Genomic DNA, 14,035 nt, shown 5'->3' with positions numbered 1-14,035 from the left:
ATGTGTGAGAGAGAGAGAGAGAGAGAGAGAGAGAGAGAGAAAGACTAAGTTTATTTTGTCATATTCTAATGCGAAGATTTGGTTTTTTTCCGCCCATTTTAGGATGCTGTTTGATGCTGCTCTGTGCACGTCAATGTGCAATCCAGTGTTTGTGACCGAGCACACTGTACGCATACCAGATGTTCCACACTCAAGTCCAGTTGGTGCCGTGTGCACCACTAGCTGGTTTGCCGAGAAAAAGAAGAAGAAAACAAACAGATGCTTCTTTTGAAGAAAGGTTGTGCGAAGAGATTTACCGTTACCCACATTTATATCATTTGTCTATAAAGGAATGCAAAGACAGCCAAATGGTATTAAGCTCCAGGCAAATAAATCAGGAAATGCGCATGCATGGAAGCCGGACGTGGACCATCAATTGTTGTATGAATGGAACTACGTGCACGTTCGCGTGACCGGTAAAGGTCTGCAGCTGTCTGCGGATGCAGCATGTGGAAAGTATGTCCAAGGCTTTACTCTGTGCGTAGCTGTTGTCACGTTAAATTCAGCATCATGTACATTTTCACATCATGATTTCCATAAGAACAACAAAGTCATTAGATACTGACTGCTCTGCTGTTCAGAGATTCTCCTTTAACAGAAACAGTATTCACATTAATTATTTCTTAAAAGTTTAGCTTCTTCTTTCTCTCTGTGCTTATTCCCTGTCCGTGAAACTGCATGTGGAATTAATGTTGAGGAAGTTTGGAATTTGTCACGACAGATATTACAGTAGGCATGTCTGATGCCAGGTTTTACAGTAATGTTAGTTACTATCACAGTTTGTGGAAACATTTAGTTACAGGTATTATCAGGTTAACGACATCAAGTGCTTGAATTCCATATCCTATGGAATTTATTTTTCAATCAGCACCAACTGGTGCAATCATACAAGCTGTGGTGCTGACAAAAGCTCTCAAATGCACCAGGCAACTGAAAATGAATAAAATATGAATAACTCTCATTTCACTAAAAACCCACCTCTCAAGAATCCCAGACTTGCTTTTACTTCTTAATGCTGCAGAACTGGCTAGAACTAATAACTGCATGCTACTTTTATGCAGGTGATTATATTTGTATTATATTGTTATTGGTATACTTACACACTTTACTTTGGCAACGTGTTATGATTAAAAGGTTAGACCCTAAAGCTCTAACGTTACTCACCCATATTTTTGCTCATGCGCGCGCCCATCATTCGGCTCCATCCGCTCTCCACAAACATCCGGTTCCTCAGTGTCATATGACCAGCGCTCTATTCAGAACAAGCTAGGAAAGCACATCGACCAACATTAGCTTTCTCGGGTTTCCTGTTCTTCATCAGACGATGGCAACATTGGTGGCAAACAGGGCGATGGACATCAACGGCTCGGCAGCAGCTGCGAGGACACACACCCAGGCTGTGACCAGAAATTACATCTCTCAACCTAGGCTAAGTACGTGACGTTAGCAGGCTGCTGGAGGTAGCTGCAGCTAGTGGCTAACAAGGTTGTTGTGCTGCATTCAATGACAAGGAAATTGAGGGTTATGGCACTCTTTTTAGAATACTCGTATACTAGATACCATTCTTGTTACGCTTCAGTTTTAAATTTTATTAGCTTGGATCTAGGATAGTAATGCATTGTATTAAATATGTAACGTTAGTAGCACTGTCCAGGATCAGATAAATTAGGAATAATATAGTCCAGTACTGTGTCTGTTGGTTTGTAAACGTATGTTCAATTTGTTTTAAGTGTGACAATGTTCATGACAGAAAATACAAATGCTCAGCCATGGCTTTTTATACGAGTGCGGATACCCAGGTACCTGTAATGCAGCATACAGGGCCATCAGGCTGTGATGCTAAAATTGTGAATCACGACTATAAACAAGCTAACGTTAGCTGCTTTTATGATGGAAATGTAATGCAGGTTAAGGTTACAGATTAGTAGTATAACTGCCATCAACATTTGCTTTACATACTGTATTTATAAAACTAGCTACATGTTACACGTATGCCATTGGTGCCAAACAGCAAATCAACTAAGCTAGCATGCTAGCTGTAGTGGCTAGTCTGGCAAGAGTCATCGTTCATCATTTTAGCTAGTGTTACACTCAACTTGAACTGAATTAATTCGTTTTACGAAGCATAGTCTAACTAGAAGTCGTATGTTCATTTAGGGACAAATGCACCATTGTCACTTTTGCGATGACTGCGTACAAGCCCAGCGTTACTGCAATCCTACACGGCTAACGTTAGCTAGATGTCACTAGTGCAGTGGATTAGCCAACATTGCGGACAATCAGCTGACTTGATAGCCACACGATTGAATGAGACACGGTGCCGTGTTTGTGTTTAATGCGAGTGTTGAGATTGGAACATGTAAGGCACGCTTCACAGTCGTCAGAACTTCCCATACTGCCGGATTGTTACTGTGTGGAGCTGTATGAAATGGATTCATTAGAAATGTTGGTAACTTTAGCGTGACAGATGGGATGATCGCTCACGTGACCCGTGTCTCATGACCCGTGTCTCATGACCCGTGTCGCATGACCCGTGTCTCATGAGAGGGGCAGCCTGCAGTGGTGTTGATGAGACCGGAAAACCTCCAGGTTTCTCCTATTGGTTTATCTACACTTCGACCCACAATTGTTGATGGAATCTTTTATTTAAATATTTGAATACAGGTCGTATGCTGTTAGAGTGTTGCTTCAAAGGTTTATCTCTGCTGATGATAATAGTTATTAGGGCCCGAGCACCGACGTAGTCGGAGCGGAGGACCTATTGTTTTTCGTATGTTTATTGTTATTATTATTATTATTTTTAGGGTTTCGGGATACTGGAAAACTCCTGAAATTTGGCACGCAAGCCAAAATTTGCGAAAATTGCAGTCTGATTGGGGTGTCCAACTGCAGTATGAAATATTGGCTCGATAGCGCCCCCTATTGAGTAGCCCCAACATTGGGTTTCACCTAGCTGTATGAAATTTGGTAGGTATGTGGAACGTGATGAGACGCACAAAAAATCCTCTTGGAGTTTTTCATTAAACCAAACAGGAAGTCGGCCATTTTGACTTTTATGACGTTTTTTGACCATTTCAAGGCGTCATACTTTAACGAACTCCTTCCAGAGATTTAACCCGATTGGCTTCAGATTCGGTCAGTATGCTCTTGAGACCTTGGCAGTGAAAAGTTACTCAAAGATCAAAAAGTTATCGGACTATGTGGCGCTGCGTCAAAAAAAAAACACCATTCGCTGCGAAACAGGAAGTTGTTGTAACTCGGGCATACATTGTCTAATCTGCTCCAAATCTCTCATATGTCATAACATCCTGACCCGGAACACATCTATAAGACTATTTAGAATCATAGTAATAGCGCCACCTAGTGGCAACTGGAAGTTGTACGTTTTGTACTTTGACATCCTGCTCCTCACAGATTAATCAGATCCCTCTCAAATTTCAGAAAAGCCTTAAGACCTTGATAATGCTTCATTGTGAAAATCGTAAGAAGTTGTTGAAGGGCGGCGACGTGGCGGCTTGGCGAATTTCGATCCTTCGCCATGAATGAATAAACTGATGTAACTCGACTCCACATCATCAGATCTTTACCAGATTTCATATGTTTGATTAGACTCCAGGCCTGAAGACATCTGCAGGCCAATTTTGAATCAGTCATAGCGCCACCTACTGGTAACAGGAAGTTAAAGTCTTTATATTTTGGCTTGTTTCTTAGTAGGTAAATCAAATCAATATCAAATTAGTTCCACACAAATATAAGAAGTTCATAATGCCAGTTCATGAAGCTTTTGATGTTTCGTCGAACGCCGTTGCCATGGCGATGCAGTCTTCGTCGTTAACGACAAAGGTTATTTTGAGAGGCTAAAAATGCTCGAAACATAAGCAAACTTGGCAAGCAGATTAAAAGCCCGAAATGTAGTTCTAAAATATGATTTTATTGGTTCAGAGTGGCAAATCGGCTCAATAGCGCCCCCTACAAAATTTTGACGAAGCAGCCCTCGCAGTATGTTTGACCTTGATGTATGAAATTTGGTAGGAACATGTATCACATATGGACTTAAATGAAAGTCTCTTGGGGCCATGCTCTAAACCCAACCGGAAGTCAGCCATTTTGAATTGATTATGAATTTTTAGTGTCGTTTTTGTCATTTCCAGGTGCTGCACTTTAACGAACTCCTCCTAGGGAAATAATCAGATCACATCAAATTTGGTCGGTACAGTCTAAAGACCTTAGTGATTAAAAGTTACTAAAAGCTTTAGGTTTCATCGAACGACGTGGATATGGTGTGATGGCCATTTTACATGGTTCACCATCATCCATCAAGCTGTTGTAACTCGACTGTACTTTGTCAAAACTGTCCCAAACTTGACATGCTTGTTGACTGTCATGGCTTTAGGACTTTTGCATGCCAATATTAACTCATTGTCATAGCGCCACCTACTGATAAGCACGGACGTAAGCAGGATTCTATAAATACAGCGGCCCAAACACTGACCTTATTGAAAGGGTTTGTGGGCACACCATGAGAAAAGAATGACTTCTCTGATCTAAATATGTGCATAGTAAGATGCTTGGAGAGCAGAAATTAGATAAAAGTGGTTGTCAAGCCACTGTCGGTGGGCATTAGCATAAATGATCTGTCCAGAGCTTCTACATGAGAATCAGGTTAAACGTTATAATGAATGCTTCACACTACAATCTAAAATTGCAGATGAACTTAAAATGAAAACAGTGTTAAATTAAAGTGTTCAAGTAAAACCAAATGGCACTACTATTTTGTTAACTTTCATTTAAGTCCAATTACAATCAGCAGGACACTGCAGGGAGTTGAACCCCATCCCAGTAAACTGACAGTCTGTTATGTGACAAACACTGAAGCGCATTCACACACATTTATTTTCTTAATGATCTTAACAGGCTTACATTTATGATTGTATCGGAGGTCCACTCAAAACATTTGAGGCTTAAGACCTGGCAACATGATCTTGCTACGCTGCTGGTCGACGCAGGAAATATCATCTAACTCGTGCACGCAGTGTATGACGGTCACAGAAATGCATGGCCAGAGTCCTGCCAGTACCCTCGCCGTGCGTGAAGTTGCGAGGACCTGATCAATGCTGCTCGCAGCTTTAATTAGGAAATGAGTTTTGCCATAAAAGTTGTGATATTTCGCAATGCATAGTGTCAAAGTGTTTTCTGTCTTTACGTGGTCATGTCAAACCAAAAGATGTGTCCACGGGGAACTACATAATTGTAACATTGGCAATTTTTTAGGTGTTTACCACGTCTTGTGGAAACTGACATTTATAGTTGGGCTGTTGTACGAAGCACACATTTGATGTTTTAAAATCTCTTATTTTGTCAGACCAACTGTCACAAACCGTAAGATATTGTATTGATATTCAATTAATTGAAGATTATGAAAGTCACCAAATAATATTTTAGTCGAAAGTTGTCACAAGCTTTAAAAAAATAATTGATTATCAAAAGTGAGCAAAACTTGAGGGAAAGGCGTTTGCATAAAGTGAGAATAGCTGTTCCACGTTAAAGGTTAGCCCACTTTAAGTTCGGAGCTAACCCCTTCCTTCTAATCAGCAGCTGGAAAACATGGAACTTGGCTTGTGTCAAGAGGAGTTGTAGCATTTAGTCACCAACAAATGAATTGTACACACACTGCACTGCTACGTTTCATAACTCTCTTTCTCTCTACTACTACTTGTATAAGACATTTTAGTTCAAAGAAACATCTTGAAAATCCTTTTTTTTTTTTTTTTTTATCAGAGAGTCTGAATGCTGATTTATTACCACCAGCCTGATACTGTCAGTATGGAATAGGTTGAGTGAATTCTATTGGTTTTGAGGATGTCGATGTTTTAGATGAATGTCTTGCTTAGGGGAAGTTGGGCTACAACATATTCTGTGAAGAGAAGGTAAAAATGATTGTTTGTTTTCCTACTCAAACAAAACAAGGGTCTCATTTATGAAGCGTAATCTACGTTGGTGACCACTGTGATTAATTGTGTTCATGCGCTGGTCTTATGGATCATTTTATGGCCATGCTGATTACATGATTTCACTCAACATATGGAGGTTCACAGATGTTGGTGTTGTTTGATGCTCTGTGAACCTGATGTCTTTATCGTGACTTTATTATGCTTTTCAACACAGCCCGAGCCTTGAAGCCAGCAAGGTGATGATTTGTTTCCCCCTTTGTGTAAGTGGCAGAGAGGCTGGCATGGACTGAAAGCCTCTTAGCCAACTACAAAGAAATTACTTAATGGAGCTTGGGCCGTCAGAAAGGTAAGCATAGAGCGGGCAACATGGGATGAAACACTTGTCCTTAAAACATCTAATCATCCTACTTTTGAAATTCCCCTTATTTGCTAAATGGCTCGCCTTTTTCGCTCAAACACATTACTAAGCAGCAGCAGTCCATTCTGACGTTGAGGCGGCAAGTCGGTGCCAGAAGATTGTCTCAAGTAACTGTTAAAAAAACTTTTTACATGCTCCACAAATACTGCAGGTGCTGCATTTACAATATGTTTAGCATGTTTTAGGACCCTGCTGGTGGCTAGAGATTATGATCCTTTAATGTCTCTTATGCTGCTTTTTATATGAGGAGCATTCTTGGAGGCCCACGGTCTGTAGTTGTATTGACTTAAGTGCAAAACTATAGAATTTACATAGATGCACATTATACTACATGAGTGCCAATGCAAACGCCTGTTCACCAGAGCCGAGTGACAAGCCCACGTTCAGTCCTGCTCAGCAGGAGGGTTGAGAAGCTATGTCAGTTTAGATGATGCACATTGATTTTGTTCAGATAGAAAGCCAACCTATATGGACTGCAGGGGTACACATCCAGAGTAGGTTTCAATACTCTTTTTCAGTTGACAGTGCGTCAGTGAATTATGGTTTAATATTCAGTGAGTGTTGTAAGTTATTTTGCTGAGCAGAGATTTTAAAGATACCATACTTTTTCAGATAAAAGTATTCTGATAACTTGGTGTGAACATGTAGAAGTCGGGTGAGACTTTCAGAGTAGGGATGAAATTACTGTACAATAATGGCTCTCATTGTTTGCATTCATGTCTCAGCCCGTCCCAGTGGGGAAGCGAGAGAAAATTGTGAGGACTGAGGAATTTTATTCACCAAATGGTACATCCTGGCTAACTCCAGGGTCATTTTGAGGAGACCGCAACTACTCATGATGCATAACATGGTGGTGGACCCTAATTCCCCCTCTGTTGAGTGAGCTCTGGTCCTATGATAAGGAGCAGGAGAGAGGAAGATATTGTTAACGTGGATCTCCTTAGTGATTAAATAATGACAACAATTTGTTTGAGTGCCCTGAGCGTAGTGCTGGGTGGTATGACCAAATTTGTTTTTTAATCGGCTCGTTTCATTTTTTATTTTTTATTTTTTTGCATGTTGGCCTTTTGTATTGGTTTATGCTGGCTTCTGTCAGAAGTAAATAAAAACATATTTATAGACAAATTATACAAAAAAATCATTGTATGAAACGGTTGAAGCTTAATAGATATCAATTCATATTAACATGAATAATTTCATGACCATATTAAGTAATCTGCTGTTTTGACAACTGCAAAGCTAACCGCTAAGTTAGCTGGCCCCTTTGCCTGCCATTGGTTTGTGGACTGAGGTTTTGAAGCCTTGAGTTTAGTGATTGGATCGGCATCTGGGATCACGGCCGTCGCCATGTTGTGTCTTTGCAACCAATGAATGGAAGTTACCTTATTTGGAATGTGGAGGAGTGACATAGACGCCGAATAAGTCTCTGGTACCGATCTTTCACTCACAGTAAACCCGCCCTAAAGCATCCCCTGCTTTATGGTCTGTTTGACTCTAAATGGTCCATCAGTTACTAAATGAACATCATGCTGTCTTGAAGAAGACTTGAAACTAGAGATTGAGACCATAAACTCATGTTCACAATGTTTACTGAGGTATATAAATGAAGTGAGAAGTAGTCATTTTCTCATAGAATTCCATACAATCCGACTTTTTACGACCAGAAGAGTCGAGACATTGTTTCTACTGCTGGTCAGTAGAGAGACTGTACGTTTTAAGACTCACTCGGCAGAACCACAGGTTGCTGCCTGTGAGATGGCCTTGAATGTCCTTGGTTAAAGCAAGCTGCTACCTCCAGTGTGTAGTGTAGGAAATCCCAGAGACTAGTTCAGACCGTTCAGTGTAGTTATTTGCCAGGCATCAAACAGTCCATAAGATCACAGTGTTGAGATGGTTTTTCACTAGCTTATTGACTTGACAGAGCTTTATGAGAGGCAGCCATTGAAGAGCTGCTGTGAGACAGAGCAGGAAAATAAACAAATAAAGAGATTTCTCATCAGACCAAGTCTTTTCTTTTTAGAGGCCTTTGTCTCTCTCATGTCAAATGCGACAAAAGCTATTAGCCCACGAAATGGCTGGTCTTTGTTTTAGTTGTGCATTCTGTCATTTAGTGCTATGAAAAGACAGAGCAAGGCGCTATAATTCTTTGTGAGGATTTAATTAATGGTAATAATGTAGTCACGATAAACAAATGTCTCATCTGTCACCATGAAAGTAATTTCTATAAAATCAATGTTATTTTTGTAACAGTTCTATAATCCACATTCTAATTAGCCTTAAGCAGCTAGCTTGTCAGTAGAAAAGACCGTTCGTGGGTGTTTGCCATTCTTTTCATGAAAGAACATTCAAATGTAGGCTAAGGATTTGACACCATTTCCATCTGTTGCATTAGCAGAAACCAACACTGCTGACTGCTCATCATTCATTTGTCATCTTAAAAATGTCTGGGTCATTTAAAGAAGTGCGTATTATCTGAAAAAGAAAATCCCCATGTATCAGTCAAGGTCATTTCCATAGATGAAATCTGTGCAGTGAGTCCAGTGTTGGGAAGGGTCTCTCATTTGTTTTGTGTGCTCGCATATAAAGTGGCACCAGGACACAATGCTATACAATTTTCCTTAAGCTTTACATGAAAACTATTGGCCTCTTCATTAAAAGCTTTTAGTTTCTGGTTTTAGTTAGTAGTAGTCGTTAGTAAGATCGGCTTTTTACATGTTCACGTCTCTCCACCTTGTCACACTGCTGCTTATAAAAGGTTAAATCCTTGCAGAGATAAGTGCGAGCAGAACTGTAAGCCATTTTGTTGAGTTTCCTCTTAGTGAAATGCTTTGAGTGAATTTAAGTTCCCTCTAGTGAGCAGAGATGCTGTGGGGGTAGGGCTTTTATTGTGAAAGGTTAAAACGGAAAGAGTGAAGCTGTAATGTGCTGCCTTTGACAAGGTGGGATGAATAAAGTGTTTGCCATCTTGGTTCAGACTGAGTCTCAGTGTTATTTTATTGCCTTAATAAGTATAGGTTTAACTCTTAACCCTGGGCTATAATACTTCACTGCCACATTTAGCTTGGTGAGTCTGCTTTGACAGCAAGCCGTGGACTGTCTGCTAGAGCACTTGTGTTTGCAGAGTGCATATGAAATTTAGAAAGATTGGTTGGAACGGCCACAATGAGAGCTGAGTGTTGCACACAGACACTGCACCGCTGTCACACATTGACGCAACTCATCGATACAGCTCTTATTAACAGCTAGGCTGCCCCGAATGAAAGTAATGCAGAGAAAATGTTAAGATAATCTCGAGTATTTAGGTTGTACCTCTCAAGTTTCCCATCAATGCTATTAGAGGGCTCTTGCAGGCTCACTGTACTGCATCTCTTGGTCCAGGCTTTAGAGTGAAACTAGAGCCAGTCTTGGATAGTACCAATGGATGTGGTTTTATGTGATTACAGCACTGTGCTGTAATTTGAGATATTTTCTAACTCTATAATTTTATGTGAATTTGAACATCCCTTTGTTTTCTAACCTAAAACTTTTGTAAACTAGTTTGTTTTAACTGTGACAAAGCCTAGCCTATAACTTTTAAATGGGGGTAATTAGGAAACGGCATAAAAAGCTTTGTGAAGTTAGCAGGTGACATTATGCCAAAATGGGCCTCAACCAGAGCAAATGGCTGTAAACTGTTGCTCTGTCAAAGCCTATGCTTCTAGCTATTGTAATCACAGCACCCCACCACCTTTTGTAATGAAGCTGTTGTGTTAACCAGCTGCCTTTCTGTAAAGACCGCTTTGTTCCTCTACTATACTACCCACCAGCAAAATGGCCCTGCAGACAAGAGGCACCACTCTGCTCACACATTTCCTGGTTTGAGCCTGATTACATTTCCTCCCAATCAATGAGGTAGGTAGTCCTCTTTATGGAGTACCTGCGTACCTACAGGGTTAGAAGCCTGTGTCATTTAATAGGAATGTCAAAACGCAGGCTGCGGTCGAAAAGTCTTTTTCGCGTAGGAAGGTTTTTAACAGAATGAACTGACCCGGAAGTATCAAAGTGGCAGCCATAATGAGAGCTGTTTGAATTCTCTAAATGCTAAGGGAAGGTGCTACAATGCTTCCTATCTCATCTCCTTTAGCATAGGATACACTAGACCGTACTTTACCAATGGAAAGGAGATAATCAATCAATCAAACGTTTTTTGTGAAGCACCTTTCATACAGATGTTACAAAATGCAATTACATATAACGTGTGTGTTAAGGCGCGGTCACACATGCACAAAACTAACATTCGCCTCCCGTTGACTTCCACTCTATGCAAGTGAATGGTTGAAAAACCGTTTTCTTCCAGTGGCGAAGCAATTTTGCATTCTCGTGGAGTTAAACTTTGAACTTTCAGTGCCAATATTGCCTCGGCCGTGATGGTCACTCGCTTTACAGTTTCTTTCCATTACATACACACTTCTGAAAACTTAAAGCTCATGTATCAACAAACGCACTCCAGTTTTTTTTTTTTTACTTTTCACTTGAATAGAAATTGTAAATCAACCAGGACTGAAATCTTAAGGATTGACACTTAAATGTTTCTGCTGAAGGTTACCTCAGTTTGGTTTGATCTAGAGTCATTGAGATGGTAAAAATATAGTCATAGAACGAAAAGCCTGTTCTATCTTCTTAGATCATTTTCATCAGTTCAAACAACACGTGCGGTAGTAGCGACTGACCGATTTGGTATTGGGCAGAGTATTATCTACAGAGTTGTAGGTTTTTGCTGACAGACTGAATCCTAATGAAAAAAGATAATAGATCATACGGTGTTTAAACAGTCAGGCAACTGTGGCTTAGGAGCTGGAGCGGTCGTCCACTGATCGGTGGTTCTGGCCCCTGCAGTCTACATGTCAAAGTGTCTGAATCCCAGCTTGCTGTGAGTGAGTGTGCGTGTGAATGTCTATCGCTCCTGAGGAACAGGTGCCATCTTGTGTACGAATGTGTGTGAATGGTTGCTTGTGTTCAAAAGTGCTTTGAGTGGTCGGAAGACTATAAAGGCGCTATGTAAATGTACCTTAATTGCTTATAAGTCAGTATTAGAACAACCAAGGTGCAGGAAAGGGAACGCATTGGATGCTGTGGATCTAGCTAATTGCCTTCCATGGTATCTTAATTATACAGCATTTTGCCTTGTAATCCAGAAACCAACCTCTTCTACTGTGCTGAAATGCTACCTGGCCATAAGCCCCTCCTCAGGACAGAGCTCTTGTTAATGGGGGTCACCAACATGTGCACCATATTCCACTCTCTCTTTAGAGACACACTCTCATGAACCCCTTTTATACAGAGATCTAAGTCAAACTTTTTTTGCTTCATGTGCCTCTAAGCAAATTTCATATTGTAGTATTTCCTTGGTAAACAGTGGCATTGATACTTAAAGACATAACGGGTACTTAAAGTATTTAAATGATGTTGGTATTCATTCTTCCTGTCAATACTGGCTAGGCTTGAAAAAAATGTTAGGCAAAATCTGCAGTTATCCAGAAGGAATCTTCATCGTAGCAGTCATGTTGGTGAATTGTCGGTGTTGTCTCTTGGCGACTGCCTATCATGTGACTGCCAGCACGTATCCCTTTGTTGTAGCTCAGCAAGGAAACGCTGTCTCTGGCAACACAGAGGTAATTCCAATGGATTTGTCTCAATCTGAAGCCTCGGCCGTGGTTAAGGGCTGTCACTTTTTATTTGGACTTCAAACTTGTTTGAAGCTTTTTTTTTTCGGGGGAAAAAATCAAAACTGTAATGACCAGAATTTAAAATGTTCAGACTATAGGCGCAACAGCCTGTTTGTGGTAGCTTGCCTTGTGGTCCAGCAGAGGGAGTAAACTAAGCTACAAAAATAAAAATGGAAGAGGACGCTTGTCACCGAAGCCGTACTGATCACAGAATCGCAACTCTGAAGCATCTTGGGAAGCAGTGTGCGGAAGTATTTTGGGTTCTTCACTGAAGAGAAAATCACCAACAAAGATGAGGCATGTTTGCTGACTTTGTAAAAAGCAGCTGCCTTCCTCTACAACCACAACGTATACGATGATTGGATCGGATGATTGCAATGACCAACAAATCTCTTAACATACATATGGCATTTGAATGTTGTATTATGGTTGGAAGAAAATTCCAACCTATCCTTCAGTGATTAATGGGGATCTTCATATCGGCCAATATTCAGAGATTTTGGCATCATGGTTTGTGTTTTGACCAGCAACTGGAAGTGTTAAGAAGGTTAATAAATGATCCTGACAGACATGTCTACGGACTGTAGACATGCCCATTTTGGGCAACTGCATTTTCGACATTAGTGTACTGCTACCTTTAACCATCAAGTGTCAATGGAAAAGTGACAGTGACAACATAGAAAGTCTGAGGATTTCAGTCATTCTATCACGTGTGTGTGGTGGGGGTGAGAGCTGGTTGTAGGTTTGAGGCAATTAGCGTTCCCATGTCCAATGGGGCTGTGGGAATCCCTTGAAGTAGAGGCTAAGACGTGATTGTGAGGCTGCACATCACAGCAGCGACTGCTTTGTAGCGCTCATTTATTGTCAGAATGATGATGCACCCCATCTCCATCCCAGCTCTGACCCCCCCCCCCCCCCCCCCCCCTGCCTCCCCTCGAGCTCCCCCCCTTTCAGCTGGGAAATTGAATTGTGTTGGAATGCTCTGTGCCTCTTTTCTCTGGCACTTGAATGGGCTCTTTAGTATTTCACACCAAGGTGTCCTTCAGGGTGCGAGGTCAGGCTACCAAAACAGCTTCTAGTGGCGGATTAGGACCAATTAACATCTTTGTACACAAAGGGCTCTGGCAGCTGAACAGGCTGCAGGGTGACCCATACTGCTGTTGCATGCCAAGCCAGGGGACTGCTGCACTTGAGTTGAAGTAGCAAAAGAGGGGTGGAGAAAGTTTTCCAAACCTAATGGGAAATGTTGCTACTTCACACCTAATGGCCATATAGCCCATTGAGCAATCGTTATCTTGTGAAATGAGAGAGCAAACCACTTTCTTTTTTTCTTTTTTTCTTTTTTAAGCATCACGGTTGTACCCCAGAGGGTACCATGAACATTTTATTTTCTTTCATATAATGATGGCCTACGATATATGGCATGGGTTAGGCCTTTAATCCCTCTGGAACTACCCATTCAATTATTATACACACTTCAGACTTCATGCCATCAAATAGCGAATACATTCGCTAAAAAGAATCAACCTTAAAAAACAAAAACAAATATTAGGAAGTAGCAATTTATGATGTACTGCATGTTGTATTGGACATTTCCTAATTTCCTCACGTTGTTGGCCACAAAGAGCCCACCAATTACAGGAATTTTGGACCAATACCAATGTCAGTATTTGAGAGTTTAAAAGATCCAGTAACTATATATTTTCAGATTATATTTTTTAAAAGATGTCTTAGATAATAATAAAAAAAAAACAATATACATTATGAACTGAGAGGGACATTTTCCAGTAGAAAATGTGTCATTGCTCTCTAGTGGACTGCGATGTCTTACTTTACCAAAATATACACAGAAATGGATGCATCTGCAATAAGTTATCTGCTGACCTAGTTCTTTTTTCAACGTGACAAAGAACTGGTTTTCA

The 14,035-nt window shown here is 40.7% G+C and overlaps 1 protein-coding gene across 1 annotated transcript in view; it reads left to right on the top strand.

Moving 5' to 3' along the window:
- Positions 1-1,265: 1,265 nt before the first annotated feature.
- atp6v1ba (ATPase, H+ transporting, lysosomal, V1 subunit B, member a) overlaps positions 1,266-14,035 on the top strand; it is a 43,463-nt gene continuing 30,693 nt past the window's right edge. Inside the window, exon 1 of the mRNA XM_076077399.1 lies at positions 1,266-1,472. Coding sequence (XP_075933514.1) covers positions 1,364-1,472 — 109 coding nt within the window. The 5' untranslated portion in view covers positions 1,266-1,363. The remainder of the gene's footprint in view (positions 1,473-14,035) is intronic.

Source organism: Anarhichas minor, unplaced genomic scaffold, assembly GCF_050575085.1.
Source record: "Anarhichas minor isolate MPS153535 unplaced genomic scaffold, ASM5057508v1 ptg000058l, whole genome shotgun sequence".
In the NCBI taxonomy this organism is placed as follows: Eukaryota; Metazoa; Chordata; class Actinopteri; order Perciformes; family Anarhichadidae; genus Anarhichas; species Anarhichas minor.
This window is presented reverse-complemented; position numbering and strand designations above follow the sequence as displayed.